The 27,876-nt window shown below is 37.6% G+C and overlaps 1 protein-coding gene across 1 annotated transcript; it reads left to right on the forward strand.

Moving 5' to 3' along the window:
- Nucleotides 1–8,340: 8,340 nt before the first annotated feature.
- On the forward strand, nucleotides 8,341–22,505 carry LOC127778457 (anthocyanin regulatory R-S protein-like). The gene is made up of 9 exons (XM_052305098.1): nucleotides 8,341–8,451; nucleotides 12,065–12,111; nucleotides 12,548–12,718; nucleotides 13,121–13,217; nucleotides 13,540–13,554; nucleotides 13,682–13,738; nucleotides 18,158–18,748; nucleotides 18,876–19,256; nucleotides 22,434–22,505. The coding sequence occupies exons 1-9, from the start codon at nucleotides 8,341–8,343 to the stop codon at nucleotides 22,503–22,505; spliced, it is 1,542 nt and encodes a 513-aa protein (XP_052161058.1).
- The last annotated feature ends 5,371 nt before the right edge of the window (nucleotides 22,506–27,876 follow it).

The following is a 27,876-nucleotide window of genomic DNA, read 5'->3' on the forward strand; positions in this document are numbered from 1 at the left end:
ATTTTAACGTGAAAAACACACCCTAATTCAATTTTCGTAGAAGAGCAGTACGAAGTTGATCTTTTAGAAAAAATGGATTGTGTAAAATTACGACGGGACAATCGTGAATGTTCGATATTTTAGGATAAACTCGATCAGAAGTTCTCATAATTAAATATTATATTGAAATAAGCTTATAAAAACTAATAAGTTTATGATATTTTTTAAAGCAGATTTACGCTACAATTAGGAATTTTGAAACTAAGAAATTGAAAAATTGTTAATATTCAGAATTTTAAACAGTTTGATTTATCCTTTTTATAGAGGGAGTACTTTCGTAAAAGAACACTTTATATCTATATCTCAGCACTATCATATCAAGGATGTGGTTGCGGGATCATTGGGAGTGGGGCATGACTCTACTCACTATTTACAAATCCACGTGCTCAAAAATATCATACACTCATACTAGTTTTCGTTTCTTTGAGCGTTTGTTAGAGAGCACATTTACAAATGTATGATTGCAATTTACGTGCTTTTCTTTTTGATAATAGGCGATTCTCAACGCTTTGCGGCGTGAATTACTAAACAATTTTCAATATATTTTTTCGACGATCAAGTTAGGAGTAAAAAGAAAAGAAAATAATAAAACGTGAGGGTTTATCACTACTTATTGTAAAACAAACAAATGATACATGTGATTTAATATGGAAAAATATTGATAAGTACATATTAAATATTATAAAAATGATAGATATATTTATTAAAATATTTGTGGGAATGATGTGAGAGGTGATGATTAGATATACTTGCATGTATATTTGTAGAATTAAATAAAGATTAAATTGCATATTGGGCCACCTTTCTTTACCATTATTTCAACTTGGACCAGGGGTAGAGAAACCTTTTCACTTTGGACCACCTATATTTATATTTACATGTTGTTTCATTTTGGGGCTCTTCTTCCACCTTCAACTCCATTGATCTTCTCTCCGCCCTACTTGAATTTCACACCACACTCATCCTCAAGCTCTACTGATGCCACACTATCTCGAGTCCTGCTGTTTGCCATACTCTACCTCGAGCTTGACCTCCCAACAATTAGGGAGGTCGATCTCCTTTCCAAGCACACGGAGGTGACGCCGACGGAGCTTCGACACAAGTACAACACTTATGGGTGGGCAGATTTAGACCGAACCGAAGAACCGAAGCGAAAAGACCGAGACCGAGACCGATAAATTTGGTTAGCTGTTCGGTCCCAGCCATCGAAAGGCCGAATTTATTTCGGTCATTTCGGCTATTGGGCTCGGCTAACCGGATTAACCAAATTGATCAAAATTTTGGCCCAATAGGCCTAGAACCCAATAAGCCCAGTAGTACTAACCCTAGATACAACCCTACCACTGCCGCACTCCCTAATCCCAATCTCCCATTCCCATCGCGCCGCATCCCCATCCTCTCGGCCTCCGTCTCCACCACGCCGGCGCCGCCTCCGTCGTCCTCCACCGCTGCCGCCGCCGCCTCCGCCGGCCTCCACCGTGCCGGTGCCGCCTCCGTCGTCCTCCCCCGCGCCGGCGCCGCCTCTGCCCTCCACCGCCTCCAGCCAACCTCCATCGTCGATTCGTTGTGCGCCGTGAGCTCGGTGGTGGAAGAGGCCAGCCATGAGTAGATTGCAGATTCAAGTCAATGGATTCAAGTCATGGCAGATTGACAGTATCGATTTGTTTCTTTTCTTTTCTAAATTGTGCTCAATTTGCTTCTTTTTTTTTGCCTAAATCGTGCTTGATTTGCTGGTGACACCAATTTGTAGTGTGTATCTGCGGCCTAATTGCTTGATTCATCGATCTTACTGATAATTTGATTTTTTTTTGTTGTTCAAACTTTTGTTATGGTTATTTCGGTCTATAACCGAGACCGAACCGAACTAACCGAAGACCGAATTGCTCAGTCTTGAGTTTTGTTGGAGACCGATCGGTCTTGAGATTCTAAAGACCGAATTTTTAAAAAGACCTAGAAACCGAACCGAATTTCTCCGTATGCCCACCCCTAACAACGCTGGTGATCACTTGTTGGCCTGCTCATGGTGATTCCTCTAGCCCTTTGCAGTCAAGATAGAGAGAAGAAACAGAGATAAGAGAGAGGGAGCTGGATGTGGAAGAAGAGGCCCAAAGTAATGTTGTATGCTTGCATAAGGTTAATAGATAATAATTGCTAGTGGGTGATGATGTGATATAGTTGCATGTTGAGTTTTAGGAGTTAGTTGGCATCAACTTTATACAAAGATAGGATGCGTTACAATATTACAAGGTGTATCCGCTAACATGTGACTATGGTATGTGTCTTCCTTATAATTTGAGAAAAATGAAATTTGCACTTTAGTAACTCCATGCTATTCACTAATGGGTTCTTTTTCACAACAAGTGGATCCTATTATCTTTTATACTAGGTGCTGTCATAGGTATTGTCCTGCACTTCATAACGAAAAATATTTTGCAAGATATAATTCAAATATCGTAGAAATAATGAATGGATATAAGTTAAGATACTGTGAAGATGATATAAATGTGATAATATGACTTGTTTGTATATTACGCTGTAGCTTGTAGAACATAATACTCTCTCGTTTCATATTATAAGTCGTTTGACTTTTTCCGTAGTCAAAGTTCTTTAACTTTGACCAAGTTTATAAAAAAAGTTAACTATATCTACAATACGAAATTAGTTTCATTAAATCTAGCATTAAATATATTTTGATATAATGTTTGTTTGTATTGAAAATATTACTATATTTTTCTATAAACTTGATCAACTTAAAAATCTTTGACTACAAAAAAAAATCAAACAACTTATAATATGAAATAGGGAGTAGTTGTTAACAGGTGATGGTGTGAACATGGTAAGATACTTGCCTGTGGTCGGGTTTATAACCATACTTCTTACATTTTTGGTGAATGTAACAAATTATCGAGTTAATCAAAGACGATATGATAATTTTAATTTGCTAGTCAAAATTCTCAACTTTACTGATGTCACTAGTAATTTGCTAATCCTGTATAAAGTTATATTTTATTTCATCCTATGCCATTTTTGTCTATGGGCAATTATTGGCCGGACTGTCAATTGAGTTCAAAGAGATCTTCTTGGCCGGAGAAAATGATATGAGGTGCACTGCCGGTTTGAACTCTAGAAAAATGATATGAGTTCAAACTGACATGAAGAAACAGTCAGTGGTCCGTTTGAACTCTAGAAAAATGATATGAGGTGCACTGCCGGTGGAAGGAGCTGCTGATGACACGGGTGTTTGACGCCATCAAGAGCCTCCGTCTTGACGTTCTCTCGGTTCAGGCATCAGCACCGGATGGTCTTCTCGGATTGAAGATACGAGCTAAGGTTGTCTCTCTCACTCGATAGAAACTCAGCATTTTATATTATTAATGCTCATGTTTTTTATGTGGTATACTTAGTAAGTTGTATCCATAAAAGTTATAAAGAACTGATCCCTTCATCTTAAATTATAGTAACAATCTAGTATCAAACTAAATAATAAATCTTAGTACGACGAATCTCGATAGACCATAATGTTCATATATATATATATATAATATATATATATATAGTAAATTTGTTTGGTGCTCTATGGTGCCCGGGCACCATTGTTGAAATTGAGTATATACCCAATTCAAATGAGTATGAAACTTTTTCAATTACTTAGGTATTAACATTAACTACTTTACTAACTAGTTTAAAGCAAGTTTGAACTAAATTTGAACTTGTTTTTGTTAGATTTTGATTCTAGGTATATAGCATCCATACATATAATTAGTTAGTTATGTAATCATTGACTGTGAAATAAAGTTAAATTTGAGTTGTTTTGTTGATAAGTATAGGTATGAATCAAATTATTATAACTAGGTATATACTCACAATTTGAAAATTTTGAAAAATTTGAGTGATTTTGTGCATTAGATACCATGGTGCCCGGGCACCATGGTGCCCCATACGAGTGTCCTATATATATATATATGTATATATGCACATATGTATATATATATATATATATGTATATGTATATATGTATATATATATATGTATATATATATATCGTAATAGGATGTGTCTAATCTAGTACTAATAAACAAATATTTAAAGCCAATATAATTGTATACCATGAACCAGCTATAACTAAGCACATATGGAAGAGAGCGAAAAAAAGAGAGAGAAATGTTGACTCTAATGTAAGAGCTAGTTTTATACATGCTTCAAGATATATAGATAGATCAAGCACATAAGTGAGAGGAGGAAAAATTAAAAAAAACATTATAGCAAATATATTGTACTCTCTCCATTCAAAAGTCTTTTGCATATTTTATTTTCTAGTGTTTTCTAAATGAGATAGACATATTTATAGTATCCATGTATCCAAGACTTAAATGAAGAAGTTGTCTGTTTGTTTTTATAATGCTAGACTAAACTATTGGCCGGAATATATTAATACTTATTGGTTTCATGCATGCGTATAATCCTTGGTATTTGTTATATGTAGGATGAGTTTTATTTTTCTTGCTCTTGATGGCAAAAGAATACGCTCTAAACTTTTGGATAGAAAGATAGTATCTTTTGATGAGCTTATAGCTTGTAGTCCCTCCATCCTAAAATATAAAATACAACCATAAGTAACGCAAATACAAAGAAAGAATTGAATTATCCTCTCGATTGGATCACCTTGATGCATGCATGTAATGTGATTGGAGGGCTTGATGGCAGAGGATTTAAAACAAATCAAATTTAGAGGAGAAAGATGTACTAGCTAATGTATACACGTATGCACGCCTTATGATATATGGAAAAATAGTGGCTTATATTTGGTGCAGAGAAATATAAGACAGGGGACCCAAATATATCATTTTGTCTAGCTACACCATTTTCATTTGCTTAGAACTTAGGTTTAAATAATGATAACGACAAAAATTAATTAGTTTATATTGATTTTATGGATTTTAAAAAGACAATAATTAATGACGACCTGAAACTCCGAAAAGAGTGTATAAAATGGAGCTTTCATTCATTGATGCTAACTGTGTTGGTATTGTTTTGCAGTATGCCATTTCTGCCGCCGTGGCGCCTGCGATGATCAGTGAAACTCTCCGGACAGCCGTAGCAGGCAACTAATGTTGACTGTTGAGAGCGTTGCGGCGTTCGCACGTTGGAAATATATATATATATGGTCCTAAAAATATGAAAACCAGATCGATATATATTGCTCTGCATTAATTGTATTGAAAATAAAGATTAAAAAAGAATTGAATTGAAAATAATGCTGGAAGCAGAACTACTCCAACAGGATCCACGCGATCTTAATTAATTAATTTGTTCCATCTACGTACTGCACAGACAACAGATAATGTATGTGTATAAGTTTAACGAATTACATCCAGCAGCGTGTCTACACTAGAATGTGATTGGTTATCTCTAATGGGCTTAAAGCCTCATCTCTTTTGGGTCCCCTGTCACTAAGCAAAGTTCACTGCTGTGAGAAAATATCTCAATCGGGCACAAAGCCGTCACGGATATATGTCATCTCAATCGGGCCAGCAACCAAGCCCGTCATAGATAAGATTGACCAAGCAACCCGAGTCAAACCAGATTAAGAAGTAGCCCGTCACGGATGATTAATATTAATCAGGCACACTACTAAGCCCGTCACGGATGACTAGTCATCTCAATCGGGCATTAAGGAAAATGCCGTTACCGATAGACTTGACCCATGTGTTGAGTCAAAATAGTCACGGGCAACCCCTATTTAGTTTTAATAGGGTGTTTTGTAGTAGTGATATTTCGTACAAATTTAAAATATAAAGGGCATTGATTGGTATGGGGTGGGAGTAGTACCCTTGGACTACACATTATTATTGCACACTATTGAAAATTAGTTTTAGACTATGATTCTGCTTAGCATAAGTTTTGCATAGAATTTGTAAAGGTCATTTAAAGTTCTGGTCCTTATTTTCACGTGAAATTTATGGAGCTAGGATGGTTTGGATTGTGTGGATTATGTTGTTATTGAGTTATTTTATATTTGCTTGTCGTGGATGTTCGTATTATAGAGGAGATCGACTTTGCCGGAATTTCTAAAAAAATTTTGGGAGTTAGTGGTTTTGAGTGTATTTTTATGTGACACTCTAGATACGTGGTTACCTGGAGTGTTACATGCCTGGCTTATTACGAAAAATTCATACCAACTTTTAGCAGTAAACCAAAAAGTTCTAATTAACCATTATAATTTTACATTTTTAAGTAATTTTAAACTTTTGTCCTCAAAACAACACCAAAGTTTGGTAATTAAGAGTTTAAGCCAAATAATATATTTTTACCTGGCCTACCAAACTTTGGTAATGACCAATTTTGACTTTGCTAGAATTTACTAAGGTTTATTATAATCAAACATACATAAATACACATATATATAGGTTTACAAGTGCAATATTGTTGAAACTATTTTTTAACAAATTTGGCCACGTTATTATTCACATGCTCAAAACTTATGTTTTAAATAAGAATTATGATAAAAATTTGTTTATGTCGATTTTATGTAAAACGACAATAATGACCTGAAACTCCGAAAGAGATGTATAAATGGGGCTTTCATTTATTTATGCTAGCTATGTTGGTATTGTTTGCAGTATGCCAGTTCTGCCGCCGCGGCGCCTGGGATGATCAGCGAAGCTCTCCGGACAGCCATAGGCAGCTAGTGTTGACAACGTTGCTTCGCACATCGGAGATGTATATAGTCCTAAAATGTGAAAACTATATATATATCGGTCTTCATTATATTGAAAATAATGCTGGAAGCAGAGAATTACTCCAAGAGGATCCATACTACAGACTATAAACAATAATCTGTATATACATAAGTTTAACGAGTTAATCCATGTCAATTTGTATGTTAATTACGGTTGTGATATTGAGGTTGATACGATGTGTTGCATTATGGTCACTTATATATGTTACTATAAAAATGAGAACTTATAATTCTTAGAGTTTGTTTATGGACTAAATAATGACTGTTAACGTTATGTACGGCTCATATGTGAAAGAGGCCCATGACCCATTATACAGGCACCCACGTGTGACGGGCCGAAAAACGCCTAGTTGAAGATTGAACCTCATGGCCACACCCATTATCAATGATAACTTATCGGTGATGGACTTACACTACTACGTAAAATGTTTGTTCAGACGGCACAAACCATTTACATGGGTGATTTTTCTCCTCTTACAAAAAAAACACTGTAATACATGCACATCAATTACCACCTGAAAAAAAAATATATTTACGCTGTCACTACATCATAAAATCCCTAACAAAGAATCAATCGGTAAAATTTTTCCCCCTCGACTGCGATCTATATCTTGAAAGTTTAAGGGCCTACATGACATGGCCACACAAGTTAATTAATAGACCGAATGTGCAATTTATTATGAGATAGGTTTAAATGTTAGAAGTTGTTATATTTGTGGATGGAGGAGTACCGTCCAAAAATAGAATCATTTCCAGAATTTTTTTAGCAGATATTACGGTTGAAAAAAAAAACCTTAGTGTCCCTTAATAAATAAGAAATATGCATGTGGGGGTGAGAGGGTGTGTGAGGATAAGATAAGAATTTTTTTTTTTGAAGGAACGTGTTTGATAGGACAAATTGCCTCACTCTAGCATACCTCAAGTTAATTAGATGCATGGCTTGACCGAGTTGCCCTTCGTTTCGTTCGTGTAAGGCAAAATTCCTCCTTCACCATCATATAGCTAGGTTTCACGTGCCAATTATATAGAAAAGAAAATTATAGCAAGCTAAGGCGGCGGTCGTTAAACTAGGGAGTATTGTAGCGCGTGCATATCTATTCTATACTACATAGAAGTAAATATCAAGACATAAAAATTTAAGAGAGAGATAAAAAATACTATAGCAATGCAAAGAGAAACGCTTAGGAATTTTCGGCTAGCTTCATAAAGTTGTGGGCTAGCCGATCAGGGTTCGAAGCCTCACCCTCTCCTATTTATTTGATATCAGGCCAATCTTTCTTTAATATATACGTTTTTTTTCTCTATAGCAACGCAGACACTGATCTGTTGCTGACTTGCTTCTTTTGCGATTGGTAGTTCGGGGTTATGAACTGGGACTAAGGAAGGTTTCTCCACCAGTGTTGAACAAAGAAGATGACACTGACAGATGATGGAAGAAGAAGACCACACCGGAATAAATGGAAGTGGAACGAACTGCATGCGGTAGTGCGCGCGGTCGATCGAAAGAGACGAAGACGTCGACGCGCTTGCCGTGGCCGCGGCCACCACTCACCAGACCGGAAATGACCAAGGCGCCCCTAGGCCTCTGCAGACTGCAGCGGTGGAGGAGATTCTTGGTTGGAATAACGGGTGACCTTTCCCTGGCAGCAAGCGCCCAAGTACCTAACACAAGGGTAAATTTAGTGTGGTAGGTCACAGCCTATGCCCATATGATGTTTTCTTCCATTCAGGGTCGGAAAAAGTTCGCTTAACGTTCCTCAAATATGGATTTTTTTATTTAAATATTTACAAAAATAATTTTCTATTTTAAAATTTTACAAAACTAGTCGCCCATCGCCCTTTGATCCTCTCAGAGGACGATTTATCTGACGTGGCAAACGACCATGGCTCTCGCCTAACGGCTGGCTAAGGAGGGGGAGCCATTTTGCAGGCAGCCCCCTTGCCGCCCTCCTAAAGGCTGATTTTTGGTCTAGGGGGCTGCCTGCAGAGTGGCGGGGAGGGCGGCCTGGCCTTTTTGCAGGTGGTTCTCTTGCTGCTCTCTGAGAGGACGATTTTACACTGTACAGGGGGCCGGGGACGCCAGTTTAAGGGTAGCCGCCTGGTTTTTTTTGCAGGCGGTCCCCTTGCCATCCTCCCATAGGGTGGTTTTATATTGTTGCTGCTATATTTAACCATTTGTTTTAAAAAATAAGTAAATCATCGTTTTGAAAACAACCAAAACAGGGAAAATGTTTTTAGATTTGAATGATTTGTTGTTGAGGCGGATTGGAGCCCTAGGGGGGAGTTTTTTTACATCAAAATATTGAATTGTTAGTTAAAAATATTAGGTAAATCATTGATTTGAAAATGAACAAAATAGGAAGAATTATTAAAATTCCAATGATTTATTTTGCACTCAAATTGGAGGCCAAGAGGTTGGTTTTACATAAAAAATAGGTATACTATCTTTTTGAAACGAACACAACAGGAAGAATTTTTTTTTTAAAATTGCAATGATTTATTTTCACCCAGATTGGAGCCCAAGGAGGGGGTTTTTTACCTCTACATTGTAAGTTACGTAACTTGTGTATAATTCTCGTGTACGTTGAATCATGTAATCATGTACACAATTAAGGTAGAATTTAAAATTATAAGGAATACAACGTATCGGGGCGTCAAAGGAACTTTGCAAATCGCAACGATACAATCACATTAATTTTTAATTCGTGACGCATACAACAACACACCATCATAAATAAACATAATAATAATAAGATAGTTAAGAAGTGCCAGGGATACATGATACAAATTTGTCAGTCCCGACGAATCGAGCCTGAGCTTATCTACCGACCCCTTCTACGTCGTTCAACTTGTATTACATTTTCATGCTACTTCAATCGCTGGTACTATATTTGTGTTTTAGACTTAGTTATCTTTTGGCCATGATATGTTGGATTGACATTGTCTATCTACAAAGTGAGTCCACACCTCCTTGAATTGTCCTGAGAAATAAACATAGTTAGTTAGTTAGGATAGTAATATTATGCAGATTCTAGCGATCAAAATTGGGAAAATGTTAGACGTATAACGAAATTGTTGTATACATTAGGGCAGACAAAATATCTCCTGCCAAATGTTTGTTTTGCAAATGAGGTAACCACCTGGCAGCGATCTCTACAACCACACTTTATCAAATCCCAATGTTACTATTCCTCACTTTATTTACTTCAATACAAATATTTTTTCTACTTTCACAAACTCCGATACAATCATCACTCTGGAAGTAAACTTATTAGGCCATTCACAGTGCTCCTTGTTGGCGTTCAGCCTTGGTTTCCACATAGGAGATTCGTTGCCACATACGCGCCTGATGTGCCCAACTTGAAGAACCCGTAGCCAAAGGCCTTGTTTAGTTGGGGAAAAGTTTTGGGTTTGGTTATCACATCAGATATATGGACATACATTTAAAGTATTAAACATAGTCTAATAACAAAATAAATTACAGATTCCGCAAGGAAACTGCAAGATGAATTTATTAAGCCTAATTAATCTGTCATTAACAGTGTTTACTGTAACAACACATTGTCATCATGGAGCAATTAGGCTTAAACGATTCGTCTCGTAATTTACACGCAAACTATGTAATTGTTTTTTTTTACACATTTAATACTCCATGCATGTGCCTAAACATTCGATGTGATAGGTGAAAAGTTTTTGTTTTAGGAACTAAACAAGGCCAAAGTGAGACACCGGTTCTTCATCAATATTTGTCAGACATTTGTCAGGGCGGGGCGAGTACTTGTCGAGCGGCGCGTTGGTAGAGGGCGTGACCCGTGCGACGCCCCGTGCAAGGCAGCAGCGGTCCACCGGCAAGGCCACCACCCTGAGAAGAAGGAAAGATGGCGGTGGTGGAAGAGGGGGCAGTGGATCTGGCGCCTAACCTCATAATCTCCATGCCTACGTGTATATGCTTTTTTCCTTTGGGCATGACATAGGGGACTCGGCGCACTGTGAAGTAGATGCCAGTAGCTAGGGTAGACATGTAATATGCTTATACCGAATGACAAATATTTCCACTCCATCCATGCATGGACTACTCCGATAGGATATATAGAGGCTGCAAGTGTAGAATTAATCACGATGCATCTAATAAAATAGTGAAATCAGCAAGCTCTCGTGCAAATTATACTGTGCCACGTCATGATCAAACAAAACTAGACTGTCCGATTTTCCATCTCGGTAGGTTTCTAGCCGTCAAATCTGGCGTGGAGCTAGACAGTTGATTCGATTTGGGATTTGGAGATCCGCGTCGCATGCAGCTGCCCTGCCCGCGAACAACGAGCTGGCGTAGGGACAACAACAAGTCCTTCTCTCTTCACAGAGAGCTACATCCATCGCTTCCAATCCTGCTGTGGCACTGTATACAGATGTAGAGCACTACGGACTCCTCTCAATGACCCACTCGCACGTAAAACACCAAAACGGCACAATCTGTGACAGCTCAAAGTATCTCATTCCAGATGACCTTATACACAGGGCGCAGATCCCGGCAAGGCGCTACAAGATCTTCTACTTGCTATGTTTTTAGAACCTGTGGAATCATCGTCATAGCGTAGTTTTCCGAAATGAAGCAATATCCTTGTATCACCTGCTAGTGAAATACATCGAGGATGCAACGCTCTGGGCAGAGAGGCTTAAGGTGGACGATCGAATTGTGGTCTCTGCCTGGAAAGACATTTTCTCTTCCTCCCTTCGATCTCTGAATTTGTAATTGCTATGTACCTTATCTTTCCGGTTTCCTTTTAATGCGAATACAGGTGGGGAAGGTCTCCCCCCCGGTGACCAATTCAAAAAAAATAATAATATATGACAGGGTCCAAATAAAACCCATTGTAGATGAGGCTATGAGACATAATACATCACTGGTCGAGAAACCTAATAAGCGACTAGTCGTGCACGATCACCCACAAATTTCATTTTGGGTTAATTTGATACATGCCATTACAAATGTGGCTATTCAGATAAATGCATTATAATTCATCTATTGGTAGCCGTGCCACTTATACTTTATAAAATTAGAATCATGCCACCGCCGTCAAGCTTTCCATCTTCTCCCTCATCTGTATATGGGATCCATCTGTTAGATTCATCTTCTTCCTTCATCCTCCCCTGTTTATTTTCAGCTCTCTCTACCATTTCTTCGTTTCTTCTCTCTGTGAACACAGGCAGAGAACAAGGAGGAAAGGAGCAGGGCGTCGGTGCTCCCAGCCACCAAAGCACTGGAATCTTTGGCTCTTTGAAATGTAGCAGCGCACCCTCCCCGACGAGCTCCGGAGTGACCGTGGATTGCTCCAGCGCTGAGGCAAGCTGCTGAGCAGCATCCAGGCGTTCACGGCCGGCGACGACTAGTAGACAAGCCCGGTGTCCGTGCTCGACATGGCGGCGTTCCTCGCTGACGAGCTCTAAGCCGAGGTGAGGCGCGCGCGTGAGCCCTGTGGCGCTGCCGGATACCGACCTGCACCTGAATGAGCTGATCCGCAGCGGTGGCGTGCACGACCTCGCCGCTGACCACCACCGCAGGCCAACGTCGTTGCAGCAGCAGCGTGGCCTCCCTAGCGCGGAGGTAGGCGACGCCGTGCTGCAGATCGAGCGGCCGGTGTTCAAGGACCTCGTCGCCGTGCAGATCATTTTCTTATCGTCGTCTTCACTAGAACAATGTGAAGAAAGAAGCGTCGCCACCTCCTAGCCACCGGAGCTTCAGCGCCCCCTCTCCTCTACCTGTGAAGAAAGAAGAAATGAGTATATATGGAGGAAGAAGATGAATCTGACGGGTGAGTCCCACGTACAAGAAAATGAAAAGCTGAGGAGGAGGCCTGTCACCGCGCTGTCGCCGGAGGATCTCGGCAACATGGAATGGTTCTACATGGTCTGCATGACCTATGCGTTCCGGCCTGGACAATGGTATACTTCTTTGATATATAGTATAATTAGTTAGTGGTACATTTCTTTCGGCCTAGAAAACTTCGATTAATTCCTTATATCTGAATGGTGCCACACAGATGGCGGTTAAGAAGTGTGTTATAACATATACTCACTCTCTCCCGAAAAAAGAATCCTAGAAATAGATGTGACAAAAAAAATTTTCTTTTCATGAGCTAAAGAGGGCCTAAATTCATTTGCAAGTAATCATGTACTACTAGGTAGTACTAATATTTTAAATCCAAGATAGTACTAGTAGCTAGTCAAGCATGCAGCTGGCAGTCAATTTTTTATGTATATATTGACAAAAATGATTTCACAGTACGTGTACGTACTGAATTGTTGTTACCGTGTTGGTCTGGTGGTGTATGCATGCACTGTCAGTTTGCCAGGTAAAAGCTTTGCAAGCAATGGATGTGCCTGGCTGTGCAACGCTCAGTCTGCTGATAGCAAAGCCTTTCCACGCCAGCTCTTAGCCAAGGTACGTACTTTCGTACTAGTACATTAAACCGGCCCATCCAAAATATACGGTTGTACTCCCTCCCTTCTAAAATATCTTAATGACGTAGGATAGTTGTACTCCTCCGTCTTAAAATATCTTAACGATGTAGGATAGAATCTGATGTGATACATTCTAAAACAATAAATTTGGATAGAATCTAGACATGTTGTGTTAGGATATGTCATATATATCTTATATTAGCTTAAGTTATTTTAAGATGAAGGGACTACGTTGATCGATCTAGTACTAACTTATGTGCATACATGCTGTGTCTCTTTGGATCGCCAATAATTTGTTGCAGAACGCTTCTATTCAGGTACATACCTATTGTACATGCTTCTTGAGGCCAAATTGATGTTCGTACGTCCTATATATATTTTATATTTCTGATCTGCATCAGCTAATTAATTAATTAATGAAATGAATATCGATCGGTTATACAGACAATTGTCTGCGTCCCCTTCATGAATGGCGTACTTGAGCTTGGGACCACTGATCCGGTAAGCACTTACTCATGAATTAATCTGGATATGAGCTAGGTTAATTATGCAGATTTATTATCTTAGATGGTACCAAATCCTCACCTAGATTACCTTCTTTTAAGGACGTACGGGGGAGTATAATCTTACACAACGTTAAATTATATATATATACTCACTCCATACTCGTAAAAGAAGTCATTTAGAACAATGTTTAAGCCAAATTTTGAGAATATAAATCATTAATAACTCTCAACACTAATTGTTGAGTTTGAAAATGTAAAAAATATATGAATAGTTTTGTCTTAAAAAATACTTTCATAAAGTACAATATATCATTTTTCAATAAATATTTTTATAGAAATAAGAAGTCAAAGTTGTATTTTAAAGACCGTGTCGGTGTCGATGTCTAAAACAATATCCTTTATAAGTACGGAGGGAGTATATAACATATGATAATATAATATATACGTGAGTGTACAACACTAGCTAGCTAGGCAAGCCTTAACTAAATTAATTTGTACATGCAAGAGTGTGCAGACGATAGGGTTTGCAAAGACGTTGCAATACTTGCAGGCCGCATATATATACTCCCTAGCTTCTTCATCTCATAAAAAATCAACTTCTAGCTACGAATCTGGACATAACGTATGTTCAAGTTCATAGTCAGAAGTTGGCTTTTTATATGACAAAGGGAATAGGCACGTTCAGCATAAGCGATGGAATAGAGTCTACAATATTAGGCCGCATAATGCGTTAGTTCTAGTATGCTTCAAGACCTCCTCTTTCTCTCTTTCTTCAAGCTCCCTCTTTAATTATCCACCGATTTGGTTTGAAGATGTCTCTTAATTTTCTCGACTTGAACAAGTGTTTTTGATGATTTAGCTACCTCAAAGAAACTACATAGCTTAGAGGACGATGTTAACATACGTTTCAAGTATTCAGGATTCTATTTTTGCACTTCCTAAAGAAAATCAAATTGTTGTCTTAGGACATAAATTCTTCTTCTTCGTAACCTTAATTTCCCCAGCCATATCTGTTGTGCATCCATCTGTGTTCCTCTAGCAATCATTTGGTCACACACGATTCCTACTTAACACAGAGATTATCACATTAGATTGATCACTAGCTTAGCTAGCTTTCTTGATGTGGATAGAGAGGGTGTTGCCAGCCGCGATTTTGATTGAGCAAAGATTGACTGTGCTGGTAGAGATTGACCTCTTGCGATGGATTGAAAAATAGGTATAGCCCTAGTCTTTGTGTAACTTTGGTCAATATATAGATAGCCCAAATGAAATCATTTTTTTGGGTATCGTTTGGCATTTTAAAATATAAGGTCTCATTTTGTGTTTAGTACTTCGACCGTACCTCAAATTCTTGGGATACGACCATGTGTTAATGTCATCGTATATTCACGAAATTAAATTAATGCACCAACTCACAGTTCACTGAAAATTAGTTTGCTCGTTAATTAGACATACTTCCCTAGTGTTGTGTCTTCTACCTTTAAAATCTAGCTTTTCATATATTTAAGTTACGTGGGAAAATTTGTTAGATTTTTTTTAAAAAAATATAATGTAGGAGATATTCCTACAATGTATATATTAAATATATAAAAATTAGAGTAAATTTCACAAAACTATACATACCATGACCAAACTATCACAAAACTACAAATTTAACTAGGTTTATCACAAAACTAAACATTTAACACCAAATTTATCACAAAACTACACATTTAAGATGAAGTGTCACAAAACTACATATTTAGTAACTAAATTATTACAAAACTATAAGTTTAGAACCAATTTAGTCACAAAACAATAATGTTTATAGCTGCAGCATAATAATGGAGCTAGGATTTAAACTCTAAAAGCTGTATTTTTGTGATAACTTCAATTTTAAATATGCAGTTTTATTTAACCTTAAATATGTAATTTTGTGATATATATGGTGTTAAATATTTAGTTTTGTGATACAACGGCTTAAATCTGTAGTTCTGCAGTAGTTTGATCAAAGTACCTATAGTTTTGTGAAATTTACTCAAAAAATTACAAAAAGAAAAATTGTATAGGTTTCACTACATGTTGTCTAGCCATTCTGTAATCTGTGGATGGTATATAGCTATGTTTTGTTATATGAATAACCAAGGTAAAATATGATCTAAATCTACATTTTACAAACTTAAAAAGGTGGAGACTTATATTTCTGAAAATCATGTGATTCCTTTCTCTACTAAAAAATGATTTTTCATGGCGTCACCCTATAATTTTCGCTGGAGGTTATATGCGAAAACTGCTACTAAAAATGTAACAAGGGGTGAGGGGTTACGGACCGCCAGCGAAAATCGGTTTTCGCTGGCGGCCACGCTAAGAGGTCCGCAATTAAAAATAGCTCTATTTTCACTGGCGGCTACGCTAAGAGGCCCGCCATAAAAAATTAGGTTTTTGCTGGCAGCCGATTTTCGCTGGCGACAGCTAACTTGCACCGACTGTGAAAAAAATATTCCCTCTATTAAAATCTCCTCCAATCTTATCCCTTCCCATTCACCTCTCCCATTCCTTCTCTTCCTCCTGCAGCCTCTCCACCTCCTGTCCTCCTCCAGCCTCTCCTCCTCCTCCTCCTGTCGGCGTAGGAAACCACGGCGGATTAGCCAGAACATGTTAACCCAAGGAATCTCACGATCCTAGACCATCGTTTCTTTTTGGTTGACATAATACTTTGTCCCAAGCTACCAAATGGAGAGGTCCTAATTAGAACCTCTCCAGATACGTACCATGCCTTTTTTATTATCAGTCTTCTTAATTGTTCCATCAGGAAGCTTAGAAAATGCACATGTAACTAGCGGAATCTTAAAATTTCGCTAGTTAGTATAAAGAAAGATCAAGTAAAGTAATTTAAGAACCGGGTGTAGAATGAGTCAAAAGAAGTTTAGGGTTCATGTGCACGGTGCACCATACCAACGAAATAGATCATGTGAATAGACTTTTTTTTCTCTATGTATAACCAAAAGATGTTGTAATAAATACCAACTTTCTTATTTATCAGTCGTCTATTTTTTTTAAAAAAATTGTCAGTCACCTACACTTACATCTATAAGGTGTAAATTAAACTACACGTACACAATTCATAAACTAGTAAAGTGCAAATTAAATAAACATTTTATTTTACTTTATTTATTAATTCAACAAACCCATATGTATTTTTATGCTTCTATACTACTAGGAAAATAATTTACGCCATGAAACAAAAATGTGTCATCAATGTTGAAACTGTAGCAATAGATACATGTTCCCACCATTTTAAAATCGTTGATAGTCATGGTAATAAATATAATGGTAATAGGTTATTGCAACGATTTTTATTTAGTGGAAACAAATTTCGATATTGCCACAAAATGGATGTGGCAAAAAAATCATATTGCAACACTTCACATTGTTGCAATAAATAATTATACCACTACTTCATATGTGGCATTAGTTCTACATGCCAAATAAAAAGTTTAAATATTAAACTATCATCATAACTATTTCTTTTTGATATCTTGTCATGGCTAGGATTTGAACCAAAACCTCTCCCCCACGCACGGTCTCCTTTACCAACATACCTACGCATTAATTTTATTATAAAATGCAAATCTTTTCATTTGAGCCTACTAACTGAGATTTGAATCATAGACTTGAGTATCTAAAAGATTTCATATAAAAAATTTGCCACCTATAAAATTGTAGATCTTGTGGAGAGCTATAATTTTCATATAAAATTTGTCCCAATCTATGTCCATATGGAAAAAAAAACTAAGTTAAATTGTGAGATGATAATTTTTTTTATTGTAACGCATTTGTTGATCATGGCAATATAAAATAGTGAAAAGTAACTTACCACAACCATGTACTATGCAAATTACCACAAAAATTAAAATTGTGGCGAGATAGAATATGTTTTTTTTTGCAACAATAATGCTTTTTTGGTGATAGCTCATTTACTATTCTAACAAAAATATTGAGTGAAACAACTATTGTAAATCATTGAAACAAAATAAAGGTATTTGTCATAAAAAAACTATTGTTGCAATAGTACAATATATTATCATAAATTATTTTTCATTGTAATAATTTGGTGGCAATAGCTCGATTATCTTGTCGTGAGGTCATTGGAAATTGTTTATATCATTGAGAATAAACAAGGAAGTAGATATTGTACATATTTTTATATGTTTAGGTAGTAACATTGGCCTCATAAAAAGAAGAAACGAACATAAATACAAGTTATTGGATATTATCTGTTGTTGAAAAAAGTAATGGATGGATAAGAAAAAAAACTCAGTGAACAAATAGCAACCAGAGACATGAAGAAATTAAGGCTCTCAGTCCACTGTATTTAATTATAATTTATACTCACAAGATGGTGTGGTAACCGTGATATCCCATATTTCCAAAGGTTCCGGAGGAACCAAATGTGGTAAACCGAATCACCACGGCTTTCTGGGAGTTTCAACTTCTGGCATGCTCAGACGAGCCAATTAGCTCTGGTACCCCTTCTTCCCCATCATCGCCGCTGACGAAAGAAACTGGAGACGCCAACACCGTGCTCATCGACGACCTCTTCCTCGCCCACAGCGATGCGATACCAGCAGGAGGAGATCAAGAAGATCATCAGCTAGGCAACGACCTCGGGCAACAACAAGCAGCCACCGCCATGGAGATCGACGATGATATGATCTACAGCCTGATCAGGAACTGGGATAACGACAGCAGCAGCAGCTGGATCGAGCTCCTGGACCACGTCGTTGTCTCTCCCGCCTCGTGCTTTGTGCCTTGGAAGAGAACGGAGCTGGACAAGCAGGCGGTGGCCGGCGGCGGGGAGGCGGCGCAGAGGTTGCTGAAGAAAGCCGTGGGCGGCGGCGGCGCATGGATGAATCGTGCCGCTGGTAGCAGCATCAAGAACCATGTCATGTCCGAGAGAAGGCGCCGGGAGAAGCTGAATGAGATGTTCCTCACTCTCAAATCACTGGTCCCGTCCATCGACAAGGTAGCTACCTAGCTTACTGCTTAATAATTTAGTAGTAGATCAACTTTTCATTGATATTTCATGACGAAAATTAAGTTACTTTATTACTCATTACTATGTACTGAAATAACTGTGTTACTTATTTCAGGTGGACAAAGCATCCATCCTTGCAGAGACGATAGCCTACCTCAAGGAGCTGGAGAGGAGGGTGCAAGAGCTCGAGTCCGGGAAGAAGGTGTCTAGGCCGGCCAAGAGGAAGCCGTGCTCGGAGACGATCATCGGCGGCGGCGATGCCGGAGCTGTTAAAGAGCACCACCACTGGGTGCTCTCCGACTCCCAGGAGGGCACCCCAAGCAATGTGCGTGTGATCGTCATGGACAAGGATGAGCTGCACCTGGAGGTGCACTGCCGGTGGAAGGAGCTGATGATGACACGGTTGTTCGACGCCATCAAGAGCCTCCGTCTTGATGTTCTCTCGGTGCAGGCGTCGGCACCGAATGGTCTTCTCGGACTGAAGATACGAGCTAAGGTTGTCTCTCTCACTTAATAGAAACTCCATATGTTATATTATTAATGCTCATGTTTCTTAACTAGTATACCTACTAGTATGCCGTATCCATAAAAGTTATAAAAAAACTGAGCACATATGGAAGAGAGCAAGAAAAAAAAGAGAAATGTTAACGTTGACTCTAATGTAAGAGCTAGTTTTATACATGCTCCAAGATATATAAATAGATCAAGCACATAAGTGAGAGGAGGAAAAAAAATAATTATAGCAAATATATTGTACTCTCTCCATTCAAACGTGTTTTGCATATTTTATTTTCTAGCTTTTTCTAAATGAGATAGACATATTTGTAGTATCCATGAATCCAAGACTTCAATGAAGTAGTTGTCTGTTTGTTTTTATAATGCTAGACTAAACTGTTGGCCAGAATATATCTAAGCAGTCATCTTAATACTTATTGGTTCTATGCATGCGTATAATCCTTGGTATTTGTTACATGTAGGATGAGTTTATTTTCTTGCTCTTAATGACAAAAGAATACACTCTAAACTTTTGGATGGAGGGAGTATATGTTAGCTCTAATAGTATCTTTAGATGAGCTTATAGCTTGTAGTACCTCCATCCCAAAATATAAAGTACAACCACAAGTAATGCAAATTTATAGAAAGAAAGAATTGAATTACCTTCTTGATTGGATCACCTTGATGCATATGCACGTAATGTGATTGAGGGGCTTGATGGTAGAGGATTTAAAGCAAATCAAATTTAGAGGAGAAAGATGTTATACATGCATGCATGCCTTATATTATGATATGTGGAAAAATAGTTGTCTTATATTTTGGTACAGAGAGACTAGTTAGCTATATATACTATAATAATATTTATAGTTAGCTATATATACTATAAAAATATTTATACTATATACTTGTCTTACTGATAAACTCTGATGTTTCATTTTTTTCCTTTCACGTCTAGCTTGATTGTTGAAAACATATATCGATAATTTCTCAGTAATTCCAGCCGCAAAGCACGAGGAATCACCTAGTATTATTAATGCTCTTGTTTCATAAGTAGTACGCTATATCCATAAAATCTAAAAAAAAAAGGTTTCAATCCCTTCGTCCTAGATTATAAAAATCTAGTATCAAACTAGATATCTTAGTATGACGAATCTAGATAGACCCTAATGTTCAGATTCATCATATTATGATGTGTCTAATATGATACTAATAAGCAAATATTTAGAGTTAGGATATATGGATTTAGAGCCAGTATAATTGTATACCATAAACCTGCTATAACTAAGCACATAATCCCATCGTCTCAAAAAAAAAAACAACATAGGACGAGATGTGAAGTTTTCTAGTATAATGAATCTGGACAAGGGTGTGTTCAGATTCATTGTACTAGAAAATGTCACTTTCCGTCCTATGTTGGTTTTTACAGGACGAAGGAAGTATGGAAGAGAGCGTGAAAAAAAAAGAGAAATGTTGACTTATAATGTACTTCCTCCGTCCCTAAATATAAGGGATTTTGGTGAGATGTAATACATCCTAGTACAACAAATCTGGACAGACGTGTCACATCCCACTATAATCTCTTATATTTAGGGACGGAGGGAGTAAGAGCTAGTTTTAGACGTGCTCCAAGATAGATGGATTAAACACATAAGTGAGAGGAGGAAAAAAAACAAAAAAAAACATTAAAGCTAATATATTGTACTCTCTCCTTTCAAAACTGTTAAGCATATTTTATTTTCTAGTTTTTATCTAAATGAGATAGATATATTTGTAATATACGTGCATCCAAGATTTAAATGAAGAAGTTGTCTTTTCGTTTTGCAATGCTAGATTAAACTGTTGGTCGGAATCAAGCCGTCATCTTAATACTCATTACTATTTGTTACATGTAGAATGAGTTGATTTTTCTTGCTTTTGATGACGAAAGAAATATGCCCTAGACTTTTTTTTTGGGCGGGGGGGGGGGGGGGGGGCTCGCTCCATACTAAAATATAAGGTACAACCACTAGTAACATAAATACAAAGAATTTAATTATAATTAAATCACTGCTGGAGAAAAGGGTTTTACCCACGGTTCGCAACCCCCTGTAGTACGGGTGAAATAATCGGGACTAAAAATCCATCTTTAGTCCCGGTTGGTGTTACAAACCGGGACTAAAGATGATAGTGGTCTAGGTTGGTCACTATATTTTTTTCTTTTTTTTTCATTGTTCCTTTGCTCACTATATTTTGATTTTCCAAATCGAGTTGCTCACTAGATATCCTCAATCATATCACCAAATCAAATTTGAATCACAAATTATAGATTCACATCACAAATCAAATACATAATAGATCAATCCAATGAATCACAAATTCTAAAAAAAAAAAAAATCTGGCGCTGCCGCCGGCCACCGCCCTCCCGGCCTCCTACTCCGCGCGCGCGGGTCTCCTCTGCCCGCGAGCGCAGTCCGCCGCGGCGCCCCACCGCCGGCCTCGCTGGCCGCCGCGCGCGGGCCTCTGCCCTCCCGACAGACTTTTGGGTTGGAGAGAATAGAGGACAACATTTTAGGTTCTAAGTTTTTCAAAGTAGGTAAATATGACTGTTCCTTTTTTTTCAGAAAACATATAGAATTAATCTTGATCTGATAGCTAGATTCTTTTGTATAAATTGAAAAGATAAAGGGCTTATTGTGAAAAAAAAAACTTATCAACTTTGTTTTAGCGGTAAACCAAACATGTAGAACCATTGTAATTTTACCAATTTTTAGTAATGTTAGAAACTTTTACTAGCTCTCAGAACACCAAAGTTTGGAATTAAGAGTGTAATCCAAATATATATATTTTTTACCTGGTCTACCAAACTTTCTTAATGACCAATTTTGAATTTGCTAGAATTTAGTAAGACTGAAATTTAAATAAACCAAACAGGCATACATATATATGCATACGTTCGTATATACCCATAGTTTCACAAGCGCAATATTGTGGAAACTTTATTGTAACAAATTTGGCTACGCCGTTTTCATATGCTCAGAACTTAGGTTTTAAATAATAATCACGACAAAAATTAATTAGTTTATGTCGATTTTATGGATTTTAAAAAGACAATAATTAATGAGGACCTGAAACTCCGAAAAGAGTGCATAAAATGGAGCTTTCATTCATTGATGCTAACTGTGTCGGTATTGTTTTGCAGTATGCCATTTCTGCCGCCGTGGCGCCTGCGATGATCAGTGAAACTCTCCGGACAGCCGTAGCAGGCAACTAATGTTGACAACTGAGAGCGTTGCGGCGTTCGCACGTCGGAAATAAATAAATAAATAAATAAATAAAAATATATATATATATATATATATATATATATATATATATATATATATGACACTTATATGGGGGCACCATGGTGCCCGGGCACCATGGTATCAAATGCACAAAATCACTCAAATTTTTCAAAATTTTCAAATTGTGAGTATATACCTAGTTATAATAATTCGATTCATACATATACCTATCAACAAAACAACTCAAATTTAACTTTATTTCACAATCCATGATTACATACCTAACTAATTATATGTATGGATGCTATATACCTACAATCAAAATCTAACAAAAACAAGTTCAAATTCAGTTCAAACTTGCTTTGAACTAGTTAGTAAAGTAGTTAATGTTAATACCTAAGTAATTGAAAAAGTTCCATACTCATTTGAATTGGGTATATACTCAATTTCAACAATGGTGCCCAGGCACCATTGAGCACCAAACAAATTTAATATATATATATATGTATATATATATATATTAAATTTGTTTGGTGCTCCATGGTGCCCGGGCTCCATGATTCAAATTGAGTATATACTCAATTTAACTGAGTTTGAAATTTTCTCAAATGTTTAGGTATTAACATTAACTACTTTACTAACTAGTTTAAAACAAGTTCGAACTGAATTTAAACATGTTTTTATTAGAATTTGATTTTAGGTATATAACATCCAAACATATAATTAGTTAGGTATGTAATATTGGATTGTGAAATAAAGTTAAATTTCAGTTGTTTTGTTGCTAGGTATGGGTATGAATCGAATACTTATAACTAGGTATATACTCATAATTTGTGTATTTCATACCATGTTGCCCGGACACCATGGTGCCCCGTATGAGTGTCTTATATATATATATATATATATATATATGGTCCTAAAAATGTGAAAACCAGATATATATTGGTCTGCATTAATTGTATTGAAAATAAAGAATAAAAACGAATTGTATTAAAAATAATGCTGGAAGCATGCAGAACTACTTCAAGAGGGTCCACGCGATCTTTATTAATTTGTTCCATATACCTTTTTCTAATATCACCGCTATAGAAAGGTTTCTAGTCATAATTTGTAACCTGCTTAGTTCCAGGTTACGAACTGGAACTATAAATCGGGGACTAAAGATGTTCATCTTTAGTTCCGCTTGTAATAATCAAGGCTAAAGATGATCTTTAGATCCGGTTGGTGGGACTAAAAGATTTTTTTTATTTTCATTGTTTTTATGCTGTTTGCACCTCGACCACAATCTCACACCCAAATCCCCACAAATCATACACAATCATCCAAAATACATGCCCATCCACAATCCACAAATCAATCATAAAACTATCCCCAAATCAACAAAAAAAAATCTACAAATCTAATTCCACACCCGCCGCCGGCCTCCCGCCTTCCGTCGGCTACAACGGCCAGCTTTTCTCCGGCGCCGCCGCCCGGCCTCCTCCCCTCCCGGATCTGGCGGAGGGGAGATCGCCGCCACCCTCGTGCCGCCCACACGCCACCACCGCTGCAGGCTGCCGCCCCTCGTGCGGGCCGCTGCCGCCCGGCCGCTTGCCACGCGGCCGGCTTGTTCCGCCGCTGCCGCATGAACACCTATCTCCCTGGCCGCCTCCCCTCCTGGATCTGACGGAGGGGAGGCCACTGCCACCGCAGGCTGCCGCAGCCCCCGCGGCCACCGCCTGGCCGCCTACCACACAACTGGCTCGCTCCACTGCCGTCGCATGCCACCTGGGCGCCACCGCCTGCCGGAAGGGAGCCGGAGGGCAGGGGAGGGGAGGAGGGGGAGGAGAGGGGAGGGGGCCGGAGGAGGAGAGGGGAGGAGATGGGGGTGAGTGAATGAGTGGGAGGAGAGGAGAATAGATAAGTTGCGAGGAGAAGGATCGAGGTGAGGAGTTAACTCGGGGAGGAGTACGAGGCGGCCAGGTGGTAGCGCGCGGCTCGGGGCCTAACAACCGGGAGTAAAAATAGATCTTTAATTCCGGTTGGTGTTACCAACCGGGACTAAAGATAGTGAAGAGGTCTGACACCGCCTGGCATGTTTTAAACCGGGATTAAAAATGATCTTTATTTCCGGTTGGTAACATCACCCAGGGCTAAAGATCAAAAAGTACCCCTGGTCTTTTGAACCGGGACATATCTTTAGTCCCGGTTCCTACTCAAACCGGGGTTATTGTGGATTTTGGCCGACCCGCCAAAGATGGTTTCTCCAGTAGTGGAATAGAATAAAACCATCCCAGCCTTTACTCCGAGAGCTACAACCAATTATTACAATGAAACACTCAACACGAGTGCATACCAATGAAACTTATAAAGGCTAGTGTAGCCATTAAAACATAAACAAACTTAAAAATGAAAACTTGTCAACACCAGATAAAGAGTGTACAATTATTGAATCCTATTTGTAAACCTCCATCATAAGTTGACAAAAAAAATTGCATAATTGTTGTCTTAAGATTACGACATGCAACTTTTAAAAACTTGCCATCAACATCACACCTTTGTAATTGAGCTTAGGACCGAAGCCAATGAGTTGCCCTGAAAAGAACCTGCATATATATCACATAGATGGTGAATTGTTAAAAACTACACCATTTCTACTCAACCATAAAACCCAACATATAGCAGATGCTACTATAAGTATAAGTTTCCTGGATATTTTGTCAACCCCAGTAGCCAATTTTCAAACATATGAGATATGCTATGAGGAGGGTATAGACCAAAAGAAAGCTGTACCATCCTCCAAAGAAACTTTGGATAATGGCATTCAAAAAAAGCTGATGAATAGTCTCATTTTTCATACAAAAAGAACACATTAAACAACCATTCCAATTCCTTCTTGCCAGATTATCCATGGTTCAGACAACCCCAGACAACCCATTTATGCAAGTACCACAAAAAGATCTTAATCTTTAGAGGTAACTTAAGCTTGCAAATAATCTTGTTTTTGTCAATATAACCATTGTTTATTAAATATCGAACAAAAAACTGACCGTTCTGATGAAAATTCCATCTAAAACAATCACTCTGTTGTGTCAACTGATGCACAATTAAAGCACACAATTCATGCCAATTTACTATATTCTAACCAACTAAAGCTCTCCTAAAAGAAACATTCAGCGGAACGGTTCTCACAACAGTAGCAATAGAAGAGTTTCTCCTTCGAACTATAGCATATAAAGATGGGTATTTATCTTTAAAAGCCAAGTTAGCTAACCATTTATCCTCTCAAAATCTAACTTGTTCCCCATTATTCACAATCCAGGAACCCACGTTTAAAAAATTATTCTTAACTTTCATGAGACCCAACCAAAAATGAGAATATCCCTGTTTCCTATCAACTTGGCATATAAAAAGATTAGAAAGATACTTCCTTTTCAATAAGTCCTGCCAAATCCCTTGTTCATTAATTAACTTATACTACCATTTACTCAAGAGACATTTGTTTTTAGTTTCCAGATTATGAACACACAAACCCCCCTTGTTCTTTGGGTTGGCAAATAATATCCAATCTTGTGAGTCTGTACTTTTTCTTATGGTCATCTCCTTGTTAAAAGAACTGTGACCTATAATAATCAATTTTTTGAAGAACCCCTTTTGGAATCTAAAAAAAAAGAAATCATAAACATGAAAGTACTAAAATAATCAAAACCAATCTTCCCCCAACTGATATATGTTTTCCTTTCCAACTACTAAATTTCTTCTCAATTCTTTATTTAATAGTTTGCCAATCTTTGTTAGAAAGCTTTGTAAAATGCATAGGAATGCCAAGGTATCCTCCTTGAAGGGCCTAGCTCGGCCCGCCTAATGAAACATGTGTGTTTAGGTTTTCATGCCAAGGATGTCCTCCGTTAGGTATCCTTTCTTTGTGTAACACCCCAGGTATTCTCTTACCTAGAAATGCCACACACTACGGTGCAGAAACCACTAAGTCCTAAATTCATTAAGAATTTGATAGAGTCTCCCCTGTAAATACGGTCATCCATGATAGGAAATTATAGGTTAAACTAATAATAATTTCATTCCTACAGTGCTACCCATCGATATAATCTATGGAAAGAAACTAATAGATATCTAAAAGTTTATTACAAGACCAAAACATCATATAGTTTAAGTATAATTATGGACCTAAGCAAAATAGTTTGATAGTGTGCAGATAGATGTGCATATATAAGGGTATTACTTTCCCGCCCATGCATGCCGATCTCAATGTGTACCTAAAACCAAATAAAACACAAGAGTGAGTATAAAAATACTCAGCAAGTAGAATATGGAACTAGAAAACACATATACACATCATTGGCAATAAAGCATGAACAGAAAGCTTTCTTTCTTTAATAAGAAACACATTTTCAAACACCAAAGTCGAAGAAAATAGTAGTTCTCATCCCGGGCAGGCATGAATTGAAATAGTAGTTTCCATCCCGGACAATAGTGAATACATCCCAGTATTTGCTGGCAAAGCCGAGTAAGCGTAATCAGCGCTTACCCATAGGAACATGAATAGAAATCAGATAGCACATCCATAACTCGCATGCAACATGAATAATTGAAACCGGAAACAAAGAACCAAAATTGAAACCATATTGCACATCCATTGCAAGCATAGAACTTGAATTATTTAACCAGAACCAATATCCGGAATATTGAAACAAGAATAACATCGTTAACATAATATAAATTTGAAATCTAAATGGCATGAACAACAGTCTGAACATAAGCAATCACATATCACATAAAAATATAACGGAAATAAATAAATAGAGCAAACAATCCATGAATCGCACAATTAGTTCGCCATGCACTTGCCTCCAATGAAGGGTTGGCATCATGCACGATCTGAAGAATCACCACCTAATCACAAATAAAACCTCAGTAAACACATTCAAACATGCATATAAAACAATGAAAAAGGTGAACCTACTGCACTATAAACAATATTGCTGCTTCAAACCTTTATATCTTGAAATATAAAAAGGTTATGACTGAAAATATATACATTTTGAAAATCTACAGAACAATACCTACAACTTTTATATAGAAAGCATATTTTTATTCTGCCATTTAAATGGTCTAATTTGCACTTGAAAGCAGGCTTTAGAATCTGTCCAGAATTTCAGAGGGCACACAAAAAAAAACTATATCTAGAGTTCTACTCATCTGATCAAAGTGTATTTTATCAATATGGAAAGCTCGGAGAAAAAAATCTATAACTTTGTCTATAGGCGGCCTGACTGATTCCTCTGACTAACCCCTCCAAAAACAGTTCAATCTACTACTATCTAGATTATGACATAATAACAATAGTTATCAAAAATTCAT

The sequence above is a fragment of the Oryza glaberrima genome, chromosome 1, assembly GCF_000147395.1.
Source record: "Oryza glaberrima chromosome 1, OglaRS2, whole genome shotgun sequence".
NCBI classification, from domain to species: Eukaryota; Viridiplantae; Streptophyta; class Magnoliopsida; order Poales; family Poaceae; genus Oryza; species Oryza glaberrima.

Coding starts and splice junctions, on each gene's coding strand:
- LOC127778457 (XM_052305098.1), top strand. CDS start 8,341: ATGACCAAGGCGCCCCTAGGCCTCTGCAGACTGCAGCGGTGGAGGAGA. Junction 12,112..12,547: donor AGTGACCGTGGATTGCTCCA/GCGCTGAGGCAA, acceptor CTGTGAAGAAAG/AAGAAATGAGTATATATGGA. Junction 18,749..18,875: donor TGGTCCCGTCCATCGACAAG/GTAGCTACCTAG, acceptor TACTTATTTCAG/GTGGACAAAGCATCCATCCT.